Consider the following 24,000-nt stretch of genomic DNA (forward strand, 5'->3'; position numbering starts at 1 on the left):
TCTGGTACCTTTATTCACGAGTGTTTTATTTACTCCCTCGTTTATAGGCTTTTCTATTTACGTGAATGTGTAGATTGTTATATTTTCATTGTATAGTTTAATAGCCAATTTGTGTTTGCCTTGTTGTAATAATGTATGTGGTCAAAGAGAATCGTGTGTTTCTGTTCACTCCTACCATCTTTGTCGTTGCTACTGGGCTTAGCGAATCCTGGGAATTGTATTTGAACGACATTGTCTGGAACCGTTCAAAAGAGCCCGGGGTGTTCGTTCCAATACCAAATCCATAAACAACTACCCCTAACTCCATCCTACTTGAAAATCCAGAGAAATTACTCTCTAACCTTCCACCCCCGCACCGCCTTCATCTTTGCACCATTGCCGAGCACGACATAGTACTCAAACCTAATGTATCTCTACTCCGCCAGAGCCCATGCAAGTTACCCCCTCACAAACAGCAGATTCTTCGAGCAGAGGTCAACTACCTACTAGTGACGAGACTCACCGTCCCAAGTTTATCTCCATGGGCTTCACCCTGTCTGCTCGTGCCCAAGGAGAATGGATAATGGCGGCTCTGCACGAATTATCGTCGCCTCAACGAGATTACGGTGAAGGATAGCTATCCGCTTCCCCTCATCGACACCTTAGTAGATAATGTCGAAGAGGAAGCCTATCTAACTAAAATAGACATCTTCAAGGGATATCACCAAATTCCCCTATCCCCAAAAGCACAAATATTATCCTCACTTGTTACCTCTTTTGGCCTTTACAGTTACACTGTTTATTCTTCGGGCTATGTAATGCCCCTGCTACCTTTCAAGGAACCAATAATGTAACCATCTCTGGGTTACCTAACACCCACGCATACTTAGACGATCTCATTATTTTAGCAGATACCTGGTTCAACCACTTGAACAAGTTAGATGCTCTGCATGATCCCCTAGCAATGAATGGGTTCGTCATCAACTTGACGAAATCCACGTTCGGGAACGCCACAATAATGTACCTTGGGTACGTCGTGGGGAATGGACAATGCCGATCCAAACAAGCCAATGTGGAGGCCATCATGAGATTTCTTGTTCCCCAAAACCGCAGATCTCTTCAATAGTTCCTGGGAATGGCGGGATATTACAGCCGCTTCTGCAGGAACTCCTCGTCTGCAGCTGCCCCCTCACTGCTCTCACCAATCCAAATGAGAAGTTCGTCTGGATCAACAAATACCAAGCATCCTTCAAAGGAATCAAGTAATTCCTAATAAACGAGCCAGTGCTTCAAACCCCAGACTTCTCCAGTCATTTTGTACTGCAAGTGGATGCAACTGGAGACAGAATCGGAATTGCTCTCCTACAAACCGGAGCAGACGACAAAACCCTGACACCCGTCTCCTACTACTCCTAAGTCTCCTACTACTAAGTCTCCTACTACTCCTACTACTAAGCTTCTCTCTCACCAACGAGCCTACTCCACCGTGGAAAAAGAAGTCCTGGCGATGGTTTCAGCCTTCTCCCACTTTGAGTGTTATCTTAGTGTTCCCGTGGCTAAGTTAGGGAAAGTGATACTAATCATAGGATGTATTACTTAGGGAAAGTGATATTTATCATAGGCTGTATTATTTTAGGGGAGTGGTACTGTATCATAGGGTGTATTAGTTAAGGAAAGTGACATTTAGCCTAGGATATGTTAGGGAAAGAGATGACAAAGAGAAGTACGGCGTATAGTTGTGTTTATTGTTGTATTGGCCCGAAGGTATAAGAAACTGATAGTATTCCTTGCGTCTTAGAAATAAAAAATATTTTCTCGCTTTTGTTACCAGTCTTTAAAAAGATCCGTCTCTTATATTCATCTAGTTTATTCATAAAGAACACGCTAAAATCAGTAAGTATCGTTGCATCTCTCTATTATTATTATTATTATTATTACTACTATCGTTATCACTATCGTTATCACTATCGTTATCACTATCGTTATCACTATCGTTATCACTATCGTTATCACTATCGTTATCACTATCGTTATCACTATCGTTATCACTATCGTTATCACTATCGTTATCACTATCGTTATCACTATCGTTATCACTATCGTTATCACTATCGTTATCACTATCGTTATAACTATCGTTATCACTATCGTTGTATTGGCTGCATACTTTTGTGACAAAGTAGCATACAGTTGATGGGGCGCCCGTATGGACCAGAGCCACACATCATTTTGTCTGTGATAGAGGAAAACTCTGTTCATAGAGAAATTATGACACTTTTATACTACGACTATCCCTCCGTTATGCTGTCCCCCAACCCCTTGTTACTGTCCTGTACCATTTCTATGAATATTCATTTCCTTTTTTCGCCGACCCTGTGGTGGGGAAGAGAATCCTACCACCAAGTCTTTCCACTTGAATTGTAAAAAGCGACAAAAAACGGGACGGGGGATGGGATTAGGAGTCCTACTACCTGTAGCCCCAAAAGGGGACATTCCTAAGAAATAGAAATATAGGTATAAGAGGGTCTGAGAGTTTTTCAACCAGTAACCTAAGGTTTGGGTCTTTTAATATGCGTGGATGTGGTACAGATGAGAGTAAAAGGGAAGAGATAGGCAGTATGTTTGTGAGAAGAAAGATGGATGTACTGGCTTTGAGTGAAACTAAAATGAAAGGGAGGGGCGAGTGTGAGTTTGGGAGTGTAGCTGGGAGGTACTCAGGAGTGAAGAGATAAGTAAGCGGGTAGTGGAGTGGAAGGAGGTTTCATCAAGGTTGATGTGCATGACGGTGCAGCTGGGAAGGGAGATGTGGGTTTTTGTAAGTGCGTATGGGCCTGGTAGTGAGAAGAGCGTAGAGGAAAGGGAGACTTTTGGGTAGATATAAATGAGTGCATGGAGGGATTAGGGAGAAATGTCAATATAGTTGTATTGGGAGACCTTAATGCTAGGGTAGAAAATGAACCAATAGACGGAGTGATTGGGGAGTATGGAGTTCCAGGTAAAAATCGTAGTGGAGAACTGATGGTGGAGATGTGTCTTGAAAGAGAGTTGATGATAGCAAATACAGTGTTTAGGAAGAAAGTCAAGCATAAGTACACATGGGAGAGGGTGATGGATGGAAGGAAGGCAGATAGAGCGTTAATGGGCTATATAGTGGTGACCAGGAGTATGGTAGGAAGAGTTAAGGATGAACACGTTCTAAGGGGAGAGAGTGGGGGAATATCAGATATTTTTTTGGTGGAAGGTAAATTGAGAGTGGAGAATAGGTGGAGAAAGAGGAAAAGGGCAGAAGGTAGGGAGGTACTTAGAGAGAACTACTTAAATGAGAAAGAAAAGGAGAAGGAGCATGAGAAGAAGCTGATAGAGGAGTGGGAGGGAGTGAAGGATAGAGCAGAACTAGAAGTGGAGGAGGAATGGGGATGGTTCAAGGAGGAAGTCATAAGGTGTGCAAAGACGGTGTGTGGAACAAGAAGGGCGGTAGGATATAGAAGGAAGGGTAGTAAGTGGTGGGATGAGGAAGCAAAGAAGGGTGTAGAAGAGATGAAGCAGGCTTCCATAGATTGGCTGCAAATTAGGACGAGGAAATCGTAAGAGAGGTACAAAGTAAAGAGAAGGAAAGTTAAGCATAAGATAAAGGAGTCAAAGAGGAGAGCAGATGTGAAATGGGTTAAGAGTATGATAGAAATTTTTGAAAGTAATAAAAATATTTTTAGGAAAGATATTAAAAGAGGAAGAGGAGGCGAATCAAGTAGAGAAGAAAAGGCAAAAGGTACAGCTCCCCCCCCCCCCCAAGTCATTATGATCTGACTCGAACCTCTCCTAATTCCACTTCACTAGAACCATAAAAGCCTTGTCATGGACCTTTCCCTGTCATTTCATCTGCCTGAAGATGGTTGTATGTAACAACCGAAAGCTTGCGATTGTATCTATATAATTAGTGTCAATATACCATGGATCTCGGTAGACTTGTGTTTAATCTACTCCTGGACTATAAGAAACATATAAGAATAATGGAAGAAATAACTAAGAAGATAGTTGAAACTGACTCAGCATTGGTCTTTAACAAAACATATACATACATACATACATACATATATATATATATATATATATATATATATTTACATATATATATACATATATATATATATATATATATATATATATATATATATATATGCTAATAAGAACACGGGTGATATACGAAAGCGCTCTGCTTCGTTAGTTTCTTTTTCCAAGTGCATATATGTATATGTACATATATATATATATATATATATACATATGTATATACATATGTTCACGCTCTGAGGAGCGTGAACACCTTCTCTGTCTCCTTCAGGAAGTGTCAGGCCTTCGATTTACGACGGAGGAGGCGACAGACGGCGTCCTTCCTTTTCTTGATGTGCTCTTCACCCAGAAAACCGACGGGAGCACCCACACAGCAGTGTACACCAAGCCAACTATGCTTGAATGGAGAGAGTGAGTGCCTTCAAAAATATAAGGACTCCACTATTGCATCCTTCTATAGGAGAGCCCTCACCCATTGCTCCAGTTGGACCTCCACTCAGAAAGAAATTGACCGGTCTACACAACTCTTAGTCAACAATGGCCACTCAAACAGCGACTGCCAACGTGTACTGCGGGCCGTCATGAGCAAGTGGTACGAAGGGCAACAGACTCCTGTAGAAGAAGGCAATACCTTTACCTTGTTCTATAGGGCCTACATGTCGAGCGCTTATAAGGAGGATGAGAAAGCACTTCTTCGTATCATCAAGGACAATGTGACCCCCACCAACGAGATGGACCGCATTAAACTTGCCATTTATTATAAGAACAAGAGGACGAAAGACCTTATCATGAAAAATAACAGCTCCCCACGCCCATCCGACATCGAGTGTGTGAGTCTGGTGTACCAGTTTAAGTGTCCTTTTGGGGACTGTACGCCCCAAGATTCCTACATCGGACTCACTACCACTCGCCTTTCCAGACGGTTGACATACCACCTTAACAATGGAGGCCCTAAGCGACACCTTCAGGAGACCCATAACATTCCAATCACCAGATCCATCCTAGTGGACAATACCATCATTTTAGACCAAGAAAGTGACAAGCGCCGCCTTGCCCTCCTTGAGGCCCTCCACATTAAATACAGCCAACCTACACTGAACACCCAGCAGGAAGCCCCCACCATCCTTCCCAGCCTCAAACCATTCAGAATCCGCCAAACCAGACAACCCAGCTACGAGACAAATCAGCCCTCCCATGAGCAGTCACTCCGTCCGCGACGGACACCCAGTCCACAGTAACGGTCTTCTGATTGTCCTTTCCCAGTGGTCACAGTTCCCCTTCCCGCGTTCCTTTCCCCGATATTCAACGTGTCCTTTCCCAGTTTCAAACCAGAATAACGGTCATTTCTTTGTAATCTTTCCTAGTGTTTACTTTCTGTATTTATAATCATCCATTTCTTTGCTATTGTCACAATTGAAAATGCTAACTGTGATTAGCGAAACGTCTTGTATCCTGTTCTACCCATTAGATGGCTTCTATCGGCAACTTGGTTTTTTCTTTACCTCTCCATGCTAGAGAGATCTTTAGAAGACTTGAAACTCTTCATCGGAAACTCATCAGAGCTCAATTTGCTGTTGCATACAATTCAATATGCCTTAAAGAAAATATTTTGCCGCGTTACTCCAATATATATATATATATATATATATATATATATATATATACATATATATATATATATGCAGAACAAATCACTGAGCACACGTGACAACAATACTTGCAGAAACCACTTGGAAAATAAAAGAAATGAATACCGAACGTTTTCGTCTATTCAAGACATCATCAGGGTACAAAGGATACAAAAAATGACCAAAGGTCACAATATGTACATGGTGGAAGAGGAAGTGGGAAAGGTCCAATGTTACCCGATTCCAGAAGAATTATTTACAATGTTTTTAATAATAAAATTATCTAATTTATACAAACCTAAGCTTAAATTAATATTATTTTCAAAACTATTTTTAATGTGACATGACTTAATTATGTTCCGTTCTACAATGTTATGACACGATGTAATAACTTTTGTGTTTTCCCAGTCAATACTATGGGAGAGCTCTTTTTGGTAGACGAAAAGTCCGCTTGACATTTGACCCGTTCTTATGTTTTATTTATGTTGACTAACCCTTTTGTTTAAATCTTTTCCTGTTTGGCCTATGTACTTAAAATCACACAATTTACAAGGTATACTGTAGATGCATCCTTCTTTTTCATTTGGAGAATTCCTAATAAGATAGTTCTTAACAATATTGTTGTTATTAAATATCACCTGAATACCAAAGCTTTTAAATATTTGAGGAAGGGTGATAAAATTTTCATGAAATGGAATTGCTAGAATGTTCTTCAATTTAAATTCGTTTACTTGAGAGGTGTTAAAATATGTTCTTCAGAGGAACATTTGAGGAAGGGTGATAGAATTTTCATGAAATGGAATTGCTAAAATGTTCTTCAATTTAAATTCGTTTACTTGAGAGGTGTTAAAGTATGGTCTTCAGAAGTATATATTTTAACACCTCTCAAGTAAACGAATTTAAATTGAAGAACATTTTAGCAATTCCATTTCATGAAAATTTTATCATCCTTCCTCAAATATCTAAAAGCTTTGGTATTCAGGTGATATTTAATAATAACAATAACAACAAGTATGTACATATATATATATATATATATATATATATATATATATATATATATATATATATATATATATATATATATACTACAATAAAGTAATAGCCTCTGTCTGTCTGTCTGTCTGTCTGTTTGTTTGTTTGTTTATTTGTTTGTTTTTCTTGTTTGTTTATTTGCTTGTTTGTTTGTACACGAGCTCCTCCTAGGGTTTTAGAGATAGATCCCCATAATCATTTATATTCTGATACCCTATCACTCCAGGTACTTGGATAACTATATTTCATTTCCCCAAAAAGTTATTTTGGTTAGAGTTAAGTTAGGAGGTTTATGGTGTGGGAACACGCTATTACTGTAGTATCTCCTTAAGTCGCGTAGCATTTTTTGTGACATAAGAATTGATATGATTAAACAAACCATTATATGTGTCCACAAGTATAATTTATATTTGTGAAATTAATGTTGCCACAAACCATGATAGCTTTTGTAAGAAGAAAGCATGTAAATGTAAAATGATTGAAATATTGGTTATTTTTATTTAATTTTTACTGCGGGCGGAAATAGCTTATAAGCAACACAGCGCTCGCAGAAGTCAGACGTCGCTCTCCGTTCCAGCACAATCAACAAGTGCCCAGCAATCTTCGCCCACCGGTGGTGGCGAGGAGACTTTTTTCCTTTGCTGCTACCCGTCTTGCACAAGGCTGACCTCTTCGTTGGCGTCGGCAGGCGGGTTTACACTAAAAGTAAATACACACATTTCCCAAGTTACGTAATTCTCTGCTTTTAGAGTTGTGCTTGGAAGAAAAAGACACACGCACACTTGTTCGCTGGCTTAGCGGAGACACTTAATCCAACTCTGATTCAGAGCCCTTAACTCTTCGCTTGCTGGTCGTGGGAGAGGGATTGGGGAGCCTCTCTTGTCGACCGGCCCGTACCCACGCCCTGGCCTCTTCGCTGACGCTGGAGAGCGGGTTTACACTTCTGACATTTACACACAATTCCCAAGTCATGTAATTCTCTGCTTTCAGAGTTGTGTTTGGAAGGAAAAAGATAAAACAACACCCTCCCGCCTGCCCACGCACCCACCCGCACCGCCATTGGATCCACTCTCCTGACTACACTTCGGATATCGCTCGCTCATCGCTCAAGCCCAACCTGGGACTAAACAGGAACGCTCATGCCAGAACTGGGGCTAATCAGGAACGTGCTACCTAGCTGGGGTTAATCAGCGTCTCTACACGCGGGAAGTGAACTCTACTCATTTCCCGTAAGATAAATACACACACCTCTCACGAACATAGACACGCCCCACGCACAAACATCTACACGTACTTTTTCTTCGACTAAAATTTGCTTCCTTTCTAACTTTTTCTTATATTATATCTTCTCATTTCAGTTTACCTACCACTAAAGGTTTTTCCATTTTCCACCTATCTCTACTACTACGCCTCCTACTATTTTCTCAACTTTTGGTGATTCTAATTCTAAGCGCCGTCCAAATTCCCTGCCCATTTCTCCCATCTTTTCATTTTCTTACAGACATTCTTCCCCTTCCACAAAAACCGATCCCGCGCGAGCGGGTGGTCTTACCTAGCAAGTCGCGAGTCGCAAGTCGCAAACTCCTACGTTTATGCAGAAAAATTCCTATAACCATATATATTTTGAAGATAAACTAGATACATTTCTTCATCTTTTAGCTGTAGACATTTATTGTAAATCCACACACACATGCACATACACACGCACGCAAAAGAATGTGTACATATGATACTTGTGTTTGTGTATGCATTTATTTTCAAACTAGGGTTTCCCAACCTTCGGGGGGAGGGGGGCGCACACCTGGGAGGGGGAGTGTTTAAAGCTATATTTCATTCAAAAATTATTTTGGTTAGGGTTAAGGGTTAAAGTTAGGGATTATTCAAGAACTCGCGGCAACGCGCGGGTAATTTGGCTAGTATATACATACATATATATATATATATATATATATATATATATATATATATATATATATATATATATATATATATATATATATATATATATAGTATAGTGTCTGTACTGACCAATCTTCAAGTGGGATTTTTGCTCACATTAGAGACTACAACCATTGCATTGATTGGGACAATTCTCAAGAAATTTTTTCATGTAATTCTTATTTGGTAAGGAATATAATTGAATCATGTCTCATTAAAAAAAAAAAAAATGAGAATTTCAATTTAAGCACTGGTGTTTTCAAACTAGATAATTTTGTCATCAACCAAATTGTAGGACAATGTCCCAAAGCTCCGCCTTAGCCATCTTGTGTGACCTTTTATCATCTGTGTCAATTGTCACCCATTTTATTTATTCATTCTTGTTATCATTTTTCATTTTATTATTTCTATTTTTGTTTCTTTGTAAGACAATCCTTATGTATTTATGTTGAATGACCTCCTGTTCTCTATACTATTGTATTTAAGCTGTACTTTGTTGTAATACTATGTACTTTGAAAATGTTTTAAATAGACGAAAACATTCAGTATTCCGATCTTTGATTTCCTCGTGGTTCCAAGCAAAATATCTTTATTCACGTGTTTTATGTGATTACTGTTGCATATATATATATATATATATATATATATATTATATATATATATATATATATATATATGTATATATATATATATGTATGTATATATATATATGTGTATATATATATATATATATATACAGATATATACAGTATATGTATGTATATATATACATATATATATATATATGTGTGTGTGTGTGTGTGTGTGTGTGTGTGTGTGTGTGTGTGTGTGTGTGTGTGTGTGTGTGTGTGTGTGTGTGTGTGTGTGTGTGTGTGTGTATTTACCTAGTTGTATTTTACGGGAAGGGGAGCTATGCTCGTGGTGTCCCGTCTTCATATCTCATTTTATCTAAACTATTTTTTAAATTCATGTATTGTTTTTGCACACACCACTTTCTCATCTAACTTGTTCCAACTGTCTATTACTCTGTGAGGAAATCTGTTCTTTTTCAGATCTCTTCTATAGCTGTCTTTTTTTATTTTCTTTCCGTGTCCTCTTTTATTTCTATCATCCCATTTTATCAGATTCTCTCTATCAGTAATTTCTATGCCTTTCATGATTCTGTAAATAGCTATCAAATCTCCTCTCTCTCTTCTTTGCTCTAGTGTCTGTAGTTCAAGTTTTGCCAGTCTCTCTTCATATGATAGTTTTGAGAGTGTTGGTGCCAATTTTGTAATTACTCTTTGTATTCTTTCAAGTTTTTTTATAAAAAAAAAAATTGTACTTGGTGACCATATCGTTGCTGCATATTCCAATCTTGGTCTTATCAGGGTGATTAGAATTTTCTTCACCATTTCTTCATCCAGGTATGTAAATGCAACTTTGATTGTTCTTATTAAATTATAAGTTTCTCCAAAAATCTTATTTATATGTTTCTCAGGTGACATATTATTCATAACAATGACTCCCAGGTCCTTCTCATTTTCTAATTTTTTTTATTCCTTCTTCTCCCAATTTATATGATCCTGTTATTCTGTTTTTGCTTTTTCCAAATTCCATTATACTACACTTTTTTGTATTGAACTCCATCTCCCACTTCCTACTCCATTCCTGTACTTTATTTAGATCACTCTGTAGTGATTCACAATCTTCTTCCGTGTTCACTCTTTTCAGTAGTTTTGCATCATCTGCAAAGAAGCTCATATAGCTTTCAATTCCTTCATCCATATCATTAATATATATAGCAAACATTATTGGGGCCAGAACTGTTCCTTGCGGAACACCGCTTATTACATCATCCCATTTTGAGTGTTTGTCTCTTATCACTACTCTCATTTTCCTTTCTTGCAAAAAATCTTCCATCCAATTAAGCAGTTTGCCCTGTATTCCTCCTTCAGTTTCTAATTTCTTAAGCAACTTCTTATGTGGTACTTTGTCAAAAGCTTTTTTTAGGTCTAGAAATGCACAATCAGCCCATCCGTCTCTTTCTTGTATTATATCTATTAGTCTTGAATAGAAACATATTAAATTGGTGACGCATGATCGTCCTTGTCTGAATCCAAATTGCCTTGGATTTAACACGTTGTTTTTTGCTAAATATTTTACCCATCTACTTTTGACGATTCTTTCACAAATTTTTGCTATTGTACTTGTTAGGGAGACTGGTCTATAGTTGTTAGGGTCTTCTTTATTTCCTCCTTTATATATGGGTACTATATTTGTTTTTTTCTCCAATCTTCTGGAACTTTTCCTTCTTTCAAGGAACTGTTTATTATGCTATGTATTTTGTCTGCCAGTTCATTCCTGCATTCTTTCAAAATCCAGTTTGCTATTTCATCTGGTCCATGTGATTTTCTGACATCAAGATTACTCAAGTGTTTCAATATTTCGTTCTTTGTTACTTCTATTTCTTTCATGGGAGGGACTTTCTCTTTCCATTCGATCTCTTCAAGTTGTATGTTCTCCCTTGTAAACACTGATTTAAAATGTTTGTTCATAATTTCCGCCATTTCAATTTCCTATGTGTATTCAACTCCTCCTTGTCTTAATTTCTCCAAGTCTTGTTTGTTTTTCAATTTGTTGTTTACAAATCTGTAAAATAGTTTTGGTTGATCTTTACACTTTTCTATGACATCTTTTTCATATTTTCTCTTTTCCTCTCTGCACGTTTGTACATATTCATTTCTATAACAAGTATATATTTTCCATTTTTCAGACCTTTTGTCTTTTTTCCATCTGGTCCAAGCTTTGTCTCTTTTGTCTTTTAACTCCCTACAACTTCTATTGTACCAGCATTTTACATATTCTTTTTCTTGTTTTTGTCTTGGGACATACTTTTCCATTCCTTTTTTGTAAATTGTTGTCAAAATATTCCATTTCTCTTCCACTGTTGTTTCTTCTTTGTATATTTCTTCCCAGTTTTCTTTTTGAAAGAATTCTCTTATTTTATCAAAGTTTGTTTTTTCATACATCACTTTTCCTTTTCTATATTGTTCATTTCTTTTCATGTATTTTTCTTCATTTAGTTCCAGTTCAATCAATATGTGGTCACTTTTACTTATTGGTGTTTTATATTCAATCTTGTCCACTATTCTAGGTTCAGATGTAATTATTAGGTCTAGTCTCGATGGTTCTTCCTCATTTCTATACCTAGTGTTCTCCTGTATCCACTGTGTCATTGTATTGTCAGTAATCATCTCAAGTAGAGCGTTTCCCCATGAGCCGTCACCACCCTTTACTGTCATCTCTTCCCAGCAGATTTCTTTGCAATTATAGTCGCCCATCATAACTATTCTTCCTCCATCTTCCAATATCTTATTTAATGTTATCTTTGTGTCCTCTAACATACTTTTATGTTCACTCTCTTCCCACGAGGCTGTTTTCGGAGGCACATAATTTATCACAAACTTTCTGCTCTTCTTATCTCTGTCTTCCACTTCGATCATAATCATCTCTGTATTCTTTCCATATGTGACACACCTCACATTTATATCCTTCTTAGTCAGGAACATAACTCCACCCCCTTGCTTTGTCTCTCTGTTTCCAATCCAATAATTATATGCATCATGCCCTACACTGTTGGGTGGTAGTGGACCTTTTAATTTTGTTTCTACAATTCCCATTATGTCCGGTTCTTTTTCCTTCAAATAATCATTCAGCTCATTAAATCCTGTTATTAATCCATCTATATTTGTGTAAGACACTCCTAGTTTTCTGCCACTTCCATTGTGTTCTCTGTTTCCCTTTTGTTTTTCTCTTGTGTGTCGAATTTCCTTAGTTTCATATTCACTACTCTCCAATAGAATCTCTCTTTTTCTGACTCTGTTCTGTTCTCGTTATTTTCCTTAGCTTCAAGTCTTTTTTTTTTCCTTCCTCTCTTTCTTCTTTATTCTTTTCCCTTTTTATCCATACCTTTTTATATTGTTCACTTGTTGCTAGTTTCCCTGTTTTGGATAAGATATTCTCTGCCGTCGTTTGTGACCTGAATTTAATCTTAATTGGTCTGGTCTTATCTGTACTATACTTTCCGAGTCTGAACTTCTCTTCGATTTGTTTCATTATTTCTGTTTCATCTTCCTGAACTAATTGTAGTAAACTGCTTACTTTTTCGTTTTCCTCTTTGATTCTTGAGGTTCTATCTGGGTTATGTTTCTCTTCCATTCCTAATATAATTATACATTTCTTTTTGTCTGCTAAGTCTCTTACAATATTCTCCTTCTGTCTCATCACTTTGATAACTGAGTCTTCAGTTTGTTCTTTCATTTGCTGTATAATTATATCAGTAAATGCAACTTTACTATTTTCCTGTATATTTCTCCACCCCTGTGCCTCTTTTGCTATTGTTTCTTTATTGTCTTTATTGTTCCTTTTTAATTCTTTATTCTCCTCTTTTACTTCTCTTAAATGTCTTTTTAGTTCTTCTATTTCATCAGTTAAGTTTTTGTTCGCCTTCTTTAGTTCTTCCAATCTTTCAAACTTTTCTGCAAGTTTTGACATTTTACCGAACCTAACCTCCCAATGTTCAGTCATTTGTTCAAGCCTTTCCTCCAGTTTTGCTAGTCGGGGGAGGTTGGTATCCGCCTCCCCCTCTTTAAATCCTTGGAAATTGTTATCTTCACCTTCCATTGAATTGTTCTTATCTATGTTTCTAATTTTTACATTTTTGTTAGACATTTCGTCGTCACTAAATTGGTCGGGACCTCTTTTGTTTACATGGCGTCTGCCTGCTTGGGCCAAGTCCTCTCCTTCCTCATTTCCTTCCATTTCCCTCAGTAATCCCTCCCCTTCTCCTTTTTCCTCACTATCCCCTACACCACGAGCAATTTCCCCTCCACCCTGTAAATACAATAGGTACTTCCTTTGCTTCGGGATCCACGAAATTTCACTTTTTCTTCAGAACGTCCTCTAAGCCGTCCGTTCGTTGAAGTGTGTGTGTGTGTGTGTGTGTGTGTGTGTGTGTGTGTGTGTGTGTGTGTGTGTGTGTGTGTGTGTGTGTGTGTGTGTGTGTGTGTGTGTGTGTGTGTGTGTGTGTGTGTGTGTGTGTGTGTGTGTGTGTGTGTGTGTGTGTGTGTATGTGTGTGTGTGTGTGTGTGCGTATTCACCTCGGATCTGCTGCAGTCTCTGTCGAGACAGCCAGTCACCACCCTACGGCAGTGAGCTCAGAGATCCTTATTAGCCGATCTCTGGGTAGGTCTGAGACCACTCACACACCACACACCGGGACAGCAAGGTCACAACTCCTTGACTAACGTCCCGTACCTACTCGCTGCTAGGTGAACAGGGGCTACACGTGAAAGGAGACAAACCCAACTTATCTCCGCCCGACCGGGGAATCGAACCCCGGTTCTCTGGCTTGTGAGGCCAGTGCTTTACTAATCCGCCACCGAGCCGTGTGTGTGTGTGTGTGTGTGTGTGTGTGTGTGTGTGTGTGTGTGTGTGTGTGTGTGTGTGTGTGTGTGTGTGTGTGTGTGTGCAAGCAATCACATCCCCGTGATACAAAATGTAAAATAACCACACACACACACACACACGCACACACACACACACACACACACATACACACACACACACTAAATTAAAACTTGGAGCCTATTACACATAATTTGATTAACTTAATAATTGTGTGGCCAGCAAGTGTTAAATTATATTTATTTGATTCTTCTAAAGATTCTAATAAATCTAATATTAGAACTCGGGTAAATAGACAGGTAATATCTAACTAACCAGCTTAAAATCAAATGTGATATTTTCCCCTCCGACTTTCCGATAAGGTCAACATTATCCTAAATAGACGAAAACGTTCGGTTACATTTTTTTCATTTTCCCAGTGGTCTCATTAGGTATAGTTTATCACATGTTTATGTGATTGTTTTGCATATATACGGTATAATCTTTCCGACCGTCGCCACGGGAATCGAACCGAGACCCAGCTAGATGCCAAGTTGTCACCTCACCAAGTACACTGTAGGAGCTTTAAAAGCACTCGAACTTGAAGTTAACTTAACTCCCGAAGAAACAAGGTTATCTACTAACTGCCTCCAATACCTTCGTTTCACCGAGTCCACAAGGAGAATGGAGAATGGAGAATGGCGAACCTGATAAAAATCCTTATAGATTTTTGACTTTGCAAAGTGAATCTCTATAGGAGCTTGAAGCTCCTATAGTGCAATTAGTAAGGTGACGGCTTGGCATCTAGCTGGGTCTCGGTTCGATTCCCGGGGCGACGGCCTGAAATATTATTTGTATGATGTCGCTACCACTAGCGATTCACACAAGGTTTCATGCTAGGTTCGCCATTCGCTATGAGTTAAGCTCGGCAGTTAGCAGTCATTGACGGCAGTTAGCAGTCAACCTTGATTTTTCGGGAGTTAGGTCAACTCCAAATTCCAGTCCTTTTAAAGCTCTTATGGCGCACTTGGCAAGATGATGGCTTGGACTTTAGCTGAGCCTCGGTTCTATTCCCGGGTCCACCCGGAAATATTCACTTCAGATATGTAAACACACACACATTATATATGCAGTATATATATATATATGTATATATATATATATATATATATATATACATATATATACACATATATATATTTATATAAACACATATATATGTGTATATATATATATATTTATATATATATATATATAAATATATATATCGTGTCATCATGACAGGTGTATGAATGGTAAGAATGGAAAGACACGATTAGGAACAAGAGGTTTTATTCCTGACCGGTTTCGCCTATGAGGCTTCTTGAGAGGTAATATTTACAGAGAATGAAATTATTGGCATTTATAGGGCAGTTGCTGTGGTTCATAAGGGACGCGGGATGAGATTCTGTATGCCGCTTGTGGGGTCAGAGTGTGGTGGGCTGAGGTATCTGTTTGTTTTTGTGTGACCAATTGTCTCATGGCGTATTTGGCGGCATGTTTTGCAATCTTGATATCTCCTGTTCTGTTGTTGATGTAATCATTTGTGTTTGTGTATATTGTTCCTAATGTTTTTCTTTGTGGTTTGTTTAGGTTTTCATGCAAAATTTTTGCTTGGTTCCATTGAGATAAATGTTGTTTTTCTTCGATGTGGTTTACCCAGGCGTTTGTTGTGCGGTGGTGACAGACATCAGCTTTGTGTTCACGTAGGCGTTTCTTTAATCCTCTGTACGTTTCACCATAGTAGGCAAGGTCGCATCCCGAGCAGGGGATTTTGTATAGGATACTATCGGGTTGGGTGGGATTTTGCCTGTTATTTGTGAAGTCGCGTATTTGTCGTCCTTTGTTTGATATTACTGTGATGGTTAGGAGGTGATTTAGAAATGGTGCTATGAGGAGGATATTTTTATTTCTAGTTTGTGGTTCTGAGATGCATCTTATTTTGATCTCCTTAGCTTTGTGTAGGGCTCGGGCGATGATTCCTGTTGGGAAATGAAGTGTTTTGAATGTAGTGGTGATGTGGTCTATTTCGTCTTGAAGGTATTCTGGGCTGCATATTCACTTTAGGTATGTAGACGACTACCATCTCATCATACCAAAAGACAGAGACTGACATCCTTGTACACAATTTAAACACACCACACCAGAAAAAATAATTAACAGTCGAACAAGAAAACCAGGACTCTCTCCCATACCTTGACACTTTAATCATCAGGAAAAACGACTACATACACTACTTCAGTGCCCACAGCGACAGAACTAAAAGTGGCATACTAATAGGTTTCTTCCTGAGAGCACTAAGAATATGCCCTATAAATACCAATAATTTCATTCTCTGTAAATATTACCTCTGAAGAAGCCTCTAAGGCGAAACCGGTCAGGAATAAAGTCTCTTGTTCCCAATCGTGTCTTTCCATTCTTATCATTCACACACACACACACACACACACACACACACACACACACACACACACACACACACACACACACACACACACACACACACACACACACACACACACACATATATATATATATATATATATATATATATATATATATATAGCGCACGTGACATTTCGTACCTGCCCGTAATACCAGGTGACCTCCCCCAGTGATTAGCAAGTAAAGGAACTCTAGTATAAAGCTTAGATCTTTACTAGACTCATCGGATTAGTTCTTATCCCTGTAGCTACTGAAGAAGGGTCTTGAACTCGAAATCGCGATCTAGCTAATATGACTACATACAGCCAAGTCATAAATTTCCTTCCTAAGGAACACAAAATCAAAATAAGGTATATGAAAAATACCTTTAAGAAAATTATTAATGCACAACTAGCACTTTTAATGAAACATGCATTAGAGAAAAACTCCTGCCCAAATACACTGACAATATCCCCTCTGATGGGGCAGTGACTTTAAGTAAGAGACGCAAGTATAAACCCAGTAAGGAAGAAAGAATAAAATATATGAAACAGAGGATTAAAGAATTAAAAGACAAAATACAAAACCTCAACCAAGAATACCAAGAACTTGATGAAAAATGGAACAACATACACATACTGTAGATACAACCTTAAAAGAGAATATTGACACCCTATTCTCTGGTATTATTAATCAACACAAAAATTCTATCACTAAAGCTATACCCGTTGCACTGAGAACTGGCCGTTAAGGCGGAGCACTGGGAGTTCCCCTGTGGTGCCACATCTAATTATTTCATAATTCTATTTTATTTTATAATTCTATTTTATGATTTTATAATGTTGCCACATATGATTATATTATAATTTTTGTCACACACCACCACTGAGGTAAAAATCAAAGCAATGTTTTCTATACAAAGGTTTCGTTTCTTCGAGTCTAGACATGGCATATGGAAAAGAGAGAGCGACGTTGCCGCTACATCTAATCTCTGGCCCCGCCCCCCTCACACTGCATTCAGAAAACATTGCATCCACACGCACGTTCTCGCCATGGATGCCCATGTGTGGCAACACCGGGAAATCTCCTAGCCCCGCCTTATCGGTCATTTCTCCTTGCGCTGACTATAATCAAAAGAAATTAATAAATCTGAATGGAGGCCATATTAAATACTCACGCCCACCAAATGGTTATATAAATTTAACCAATAAGATTCTTACTCCAGACCAAGAGGAAGTCCTTAATTTAGGGCTTAACTGCCATATTATGTCTAAACCTAAAAAGTAAAAAAAAAAAAAAAAAAGAACAGAATGCGAAATACTTATAGACGATGTAGAAAAATTATGTAAAAAATATGAAGTCATTGTTGAGCCCACTTTCAAACAAGAAGTTATTGCCGAAGCTCATAAATCAAGAGGAAAATATCACAGCAATTTGATTGACAAGAAACACATCGAGGCCGCAAAAGAGTTAAAATCAGACCATAGTATCACCATCAGGAAAGCAGATAAAGCAGCAACTTACGTACTCAAGGACACCTCTGAGTATTTAGAAAAGATAGATACTATTCTCAATGATACAACTAAATTTAAAAAGATCAACAAAGACCCTACAGAATCACCCAAGAAAAAGGTAAATCGCCTTATAGAAGGGAATAATGCTGCCAGCAAAATAAAATTTGATAAACTTGCAGGCGAGTATGGTATGGGTTACTGCTATGGGACAGTCAAAACACACAAACCTGGTAATAAACTCCGTCCCATAATCTCAGAAATCCCTGCACCAACGTACAAACTCGCCAAGAAACTGTGCTCTATTCTAACTCCCTACACTCCCACCACCTATAGTCTACAATCTAGATCTGATTTCCTAGACATTATCAAGGCAAACTCTGCTAAAGGTAGAATAGCTTCTCTTGATGTGGAGGGGTTATACACTAATATTTCCGTAGATCGTACAATTAATTACATCATCAACAAAGTGTACTACGATGACACTACACCTACACTAGACATCCCAGAACTTATACTACGAAAACTGCTTGAATGCTGAACAAAAGAGGTCCCGTTCACTTGCCCCCGCGGAAACAAATATTGCCAAATATATATATATATATATATATATATATATATATATATATATATATATATATATATATATATATATATATATATATATATATATATATATATATATATACATGACCGCGCCATAGCCCAGTGAATATTGTGAACAGATGGACGTCAGTTAATTCCCGAGACCAACTGCGGTCTTTGTTGCGTTAGTTATCGATAGCCCTGGTCAGGCGGGAAGGCGAATCACCATCGGCCTCAAAAAAGCAGCATGCCGCAACTGACGGGACTTGCCTTACTTCGTGGTAGTGGGATAGTCGCATATACATATATATGCGACACACTCCTAATCCTTATCTAATTTAGTATCTTACTACATACTTCAAAACACTCAGGAAAACATAGAAAAGTACATTTAAGCTATAAGGAAAGGAAATTATGGCATTAGAAAACAGACCTTTTTTATACCATTATGCCTCTACCATTTTATTTACCATAATTTTTTAGCTAATCATCTTAGTCGTACTGGAGATACACTAAGCTAGTCTACGGAGGAAATGGATCAAGCTGTACAGTTTGTCATTCTTCTGTACATAAGGGCTACAGAAAAGGCGGGTGTGTATACGAAACTAAGCTTTACCTGAGCCACCTGACATTTATCCTGTGGAAGTGGGTTGTTTGTTTGGAATGGGAGAGACACATTAAATCATCATTTCGATCTATAGAAAAATTACAAATAAAATAAGTTCAGATTCGTACCTTTGAATTTAGTGTTGTGATGAAATGGTAGAACTTGAATATCATTTTCTTGTAAATACTAGGTGACATTATCCATTTTTTTTTTAGATATTTCACACACAAAATGCTTTACCAACACTCGTACACTGCAGTAATACATGCACAAATACACTTGAAAGCAAGAATTGTCAACACTGTGAAAATGCTAATGTGAATATATATACAATTTATTCAGAAGAAATATACATAAAGAATATCTTTGTAAGAGTTCACTGATGTTTACATTCAAGCGACATCTATCAAGTAATTAACAAATTTTCTCTTTGCTATATTTTACATTTATCGCTTACTACACGGATTTACATGTATAAGATATGAACATCTGCCAATACATACAAAAATACACTCGTATATAAAAAAACATGCATACTCGTACATACACGCTTATATATACGAGTATACTGTATATGATATAAACATACAAACATACATGCAAGTACATGGAAGTATGATGTTATTACTCCACTTGTAATAACAACATACTTCCATACAATGAGTCAGTTAACGCCTGTTCCAAAATACTACCATTCAATATGATATTAAATTATCCAAACAGTAATTTTAGGAAAGTAGTGAATGTACACCGAAGGACGAATGTGGATACCAGCCCCGGGGTTTACAAACTACTTTGCAAGGACTATGAAGAACTGTACTGGGGCCAAACAGGAAGAGAAGTGACTACAAGAATTAAGGAACATAAGAACTCCATCATATGGTCAAGAAAATTCCGCAGTGTACCTACATACCAGCAAAGAGGATCGTCACATGGACTGGGATAATGCTACTACCGTCTATAAATCCCACTGCAGCTTTCGAAGGAAATTATTGAATCCTCCCTGATTAAATATATACCTAATTCTAATACCTCCAAAGGTCAGTGGTCCCCAGACTGCAATACTTGAATGGCTGCTAAGAAATCCATCTCAAAAGCAGCCGGGCTTGACCTCACTATCAGTCAACCTTCGCCCCGGCCTCATCAAGGACATATAACCTGAGTCCCCCCCCCTTTTCCCTGTCCCCAAATGTACCCCTCTTAGCTATATATACTCTCATACTCCACAATATGTATCATTCTGCTGAAAACGAACACAGATAGTGGTCAAAACATACAGATTTTCTGTCCATCTTATCTCATTCTCCGACAGTGGGTCAATAAGTCTTATACATATATATCTATTTACCTGTACATACATTCTTATATATATATATATATATATATATATATATATATATATATATATATGTGTGTGTGTGTGTGTGTGTGTGTGTGTGTGTGTGTGTGTGTGTGTGTGTGTGTGTGTGTGTGTGTGTGTGTGTGTGTGTGTGTGTGTGTGTGTGTGTGTGTGTGTGTGTGTGTGTTCTATTGAAGTCGACAGCAGTTACAGCATTATTCAGTTTGCAGTTTGCTTTTTCAATTTTTCTAACGGTGTTCGATCTTCGTAGGCGAGGGTACTAAGTAAGTTTCTAAAATCCATAATAACTCGAGACGTCTTTCGGCCTTCACTCGGCCATCTTTAGGAGTGTAAGTATAGTTGTGTTAGGTTGAAATGGTGATTATATTTGGCTTATGTTAGCACTGGGGGAGATGACCTTTGTGCGGAATGTGGCCCTCCGTGGGGTGTTCTCTAAGTCCTTGTGGCGCTCCGTGTGTTGCTTGTGAGCTTCTAGCTGAAGGAAGAGTGGAAACGGGCATATGTTGGAGGTTGATGGCAGGTTATAAGTTGTGAATATACACAGCTTCCGTCATTCGTAATCTCCTGGTGTCATGTTCACTGTTTAGGATTACTGTATTTTCTTCCATCATTTTTCTGCTCAGTGTTTGTCCATGTATCCTGTTGTTATGGCGGCGTATCGCTCCATCCTGTATGTGCGCTGTGATTCTTTTGGACAGTGTGGTGGTAGTGAAACCTATATACCTGGTAGGTAGGCGACTGCAGTCACCAATATTGCAAGTATATTGGTATACTAGGTGCACTTTTTGAAGTGTATTTGTTGGTGGGAGACAGCTGTCCTTCATGACTAGGTTGGAAGTTCGTTTGGATTTGTAATAAATTGCGAGTTTGATGTGTGTGTTGGGATCGGTGGGTTGGACATTACGCAGGATGATATTCCGCATGACTTTCTCTTCTTGTTTATAAGCAAAAGACATAAAAATTTTATGATACAAATTGATGGTCGTGTGGTTGTCCACGTGTGTCTCTTGAGCCATGAAGGTGGCCAGTCGTTTTCTTATGACTTCGTTTATCTCTTCTTTCTTATAGCCGTTGTTGGAAAGGAGTTGAGAGATTCTTTTCAATGCAGCGTTGGTAACAGTCGATGTAGAGCAGTGTGTGAACGCACGCTTGACAAAAGAATTGATCACACTGCGTCGACATCTCTCAGGGCATTCGCTGGTGTCATTTAAATAAAATCATAAATCGATCGGCTTGACGTACATTTCCGGGCAGTAGGCGAGATGCAGTAATGACCCTTCATCCAGGAGGAGCCAAGAAAAAAGATAGGAAGGAGAATGGATGACGGTAGAGTGTGTGGGGAAAGAATTGGTGGGAGCTGTTTTTATGCCTTTGTTTTTGGCTAACTCCCTTGTATGGGGGTAAAAGTCTTTGGTGTGTGTATGTATGTATGTATATACATACAGTATACATATAATATATATATATATATATATATATATATATATATATATATATGTATATATATATACACTGAATAGTCCTCAGTGAAGAGATTAACATCTATTCAACCACAATTAACTTTTAACTCCATGCCATCGCAGTCGAGACCGAGAAGTTCAAAGGAAGCATATCTATCTATCTATCTATCTATTTATCTATCTATATATGTATGTATGTATATATGTATATATATATATATATATATATATATATATATATATATATATATATGTATAAGATTACCTCGTTCCTCCATGGTCAAGCTCACTCCTCCTACGCCTCCGTTCAGTTTCACGATTTACCAGGCAGCTTATCGTTCTCACCAATTTAATGAACCATCATGTATATATATATATATATATATATATATATATATGTATATATATATATATATATATATGTACATATACATACATATATGTTATATATAATATATATATACATATATATATGTATATATATATATATATATACATATATATATGTATATATATATATATACATATATATACATATTGTGATGGCCCACCATCCTCCATGTATATAAAATGTCTGTATCTGTATGTCAATCTTTAATTGTAAGATAATTATGTATGTACTGTAAATTGCTTGTATACGTTGTGATGGCCCACCATCCTCCATGTATCTAAAAATATCTGTATCTGTGTTATCCTATACTTGTTAGGTAATTACGTATGTACGGTAAAAACTGCTTGTATACTTTATGGGATCTACTCTCTCTAAGCCGACGAACGTGAAAACCAGTTCTGTCCGGCTCATCCTTCGCCTTCCTCCCGTGGCGTCACCACGTAATCTATATTCTCATGACTTGGTTTTCGGTGGAGGAATTAATTGTCAATTGATTAATTTTGTTGTTGTAAAGTTCTTATATTTGTTTTGTTGGCTTTTTGTTATACATTAAATTAGTTATTTATGTTAACTTCCGTTTGGATTTGCCTTAACCACATCAAGGCCACTAAGTACGAACCCCTCCTAGACATATTTCCTTATATCCTCACGGAAGGCATAACATATAATGGGGGCCCGTCGGAATCCTCTTACCCGAACAAAAACTAAGAAGGTGTGAGATATACGAGCGAAACGTAATACATAAGTTACACTTGCATTCCCACAACCATCGAAATTGTCCATCTGTCCGGTAAACTTGCAACTCAGTACCCCAGTACAGTAATTCAGTTAATCGTAAATACGCCATTGCACATGACCACGTTAAACTCTTGCAGCTGTATATTTCGTAAGAGTACTGAAGTAGGATCCGTTTAGGATACGTGTGAGAACGTTAATTCTATCCTACTTACGGCATGTAGTTTTGGTTAATGTATTCTGTCCCAAAGATTTATAATATTCGTGGGAGTCGAGTATTATAATTCTACTTGTATCTCTTGTCCGGTATACCACGTAAGCGAACCAAGCGTTCTATCTTGCTGAGTAGCAACTGTTAGCGAGTAAAAATTTCGCGATGTCAGAACTGAATATCGAAAACTTTGTTGAGAACCCCTCGGTGGAAGAACTGATAATTCAGAACCCAAATAAAGAATGTCTAAAAGAAATAGCAACAAGATGGGAATTAACGTATCCAGCGAACATTAGTAGAACTGAATTAGTTCAACTAATATTGAGTCACATAGATCAGTTAAAGAAAACGGAAGACGAAGACGGAGAATTTGAACGCTTAGAACAAATAGTTGCAGCCAAATTAGACATTAGCCCTACGAAAGAGACTCAATTAGACCCTCTAGAGTATCAGATACTTGAAAGGAAGATGAAGCATGAACTGCAAATTAAGGAACTCGAAGTGCAGCGTGAAAGAGAGCATGACAAAGAGCAAAGAGAGCATGATAAAGAGCAAAAAAGAGAGCAAAGACAACACGAACTTTAAATGAAACGACTCGAACT

At 37.9% G+C, this 24,000-nt stretch overlaps 1 protein-coding gene across 6 annotated transcripts in view; it reads right to left on the reverse strand.

The window, feature by feature from the left end:
• The window catches only part of Syn (synapsin), a 747,383-nt gene that overhangs the window by 101,517 nt on the left and 621,866 nt on the right, over window positions 1-24,000 (reverse strand). For 4 of the 6 annotated variants that reach the window (XM_076177095.1, XM_076177096.1, XM_076177099.1 and 1 more), the window contains one exon: window positions 19,251-19,271. The exons of the other annotated variants lie outside the window; for them this stretch is intronic. In XM_076177095.1, coding sequence (XP_076033210.1) covers window positions 19,251-19,271 — 21 coding nt within the window. The remainder of the gene's footprint in view (window positions 1-19,250; window positions 19,272-24,000) is intronic. 6 annotated transcript variants of the gene reach the window in all.

This window comes from Oratosquilla oratoria, chromosome 40 (genome assembly GCF_046742065.1).
Source record: "Oratosquilla oratoria isolate Oo_2021 chromosome 40, ASM4674206v1, whole genome shotgun sequence".
Lineage (NCBI taxonomy): Eukaryota > Metazoa > Arthropoda > Malacostraca > Stomatopoda > Squillidae > Oratosquilla > Oratosquilla oratoria.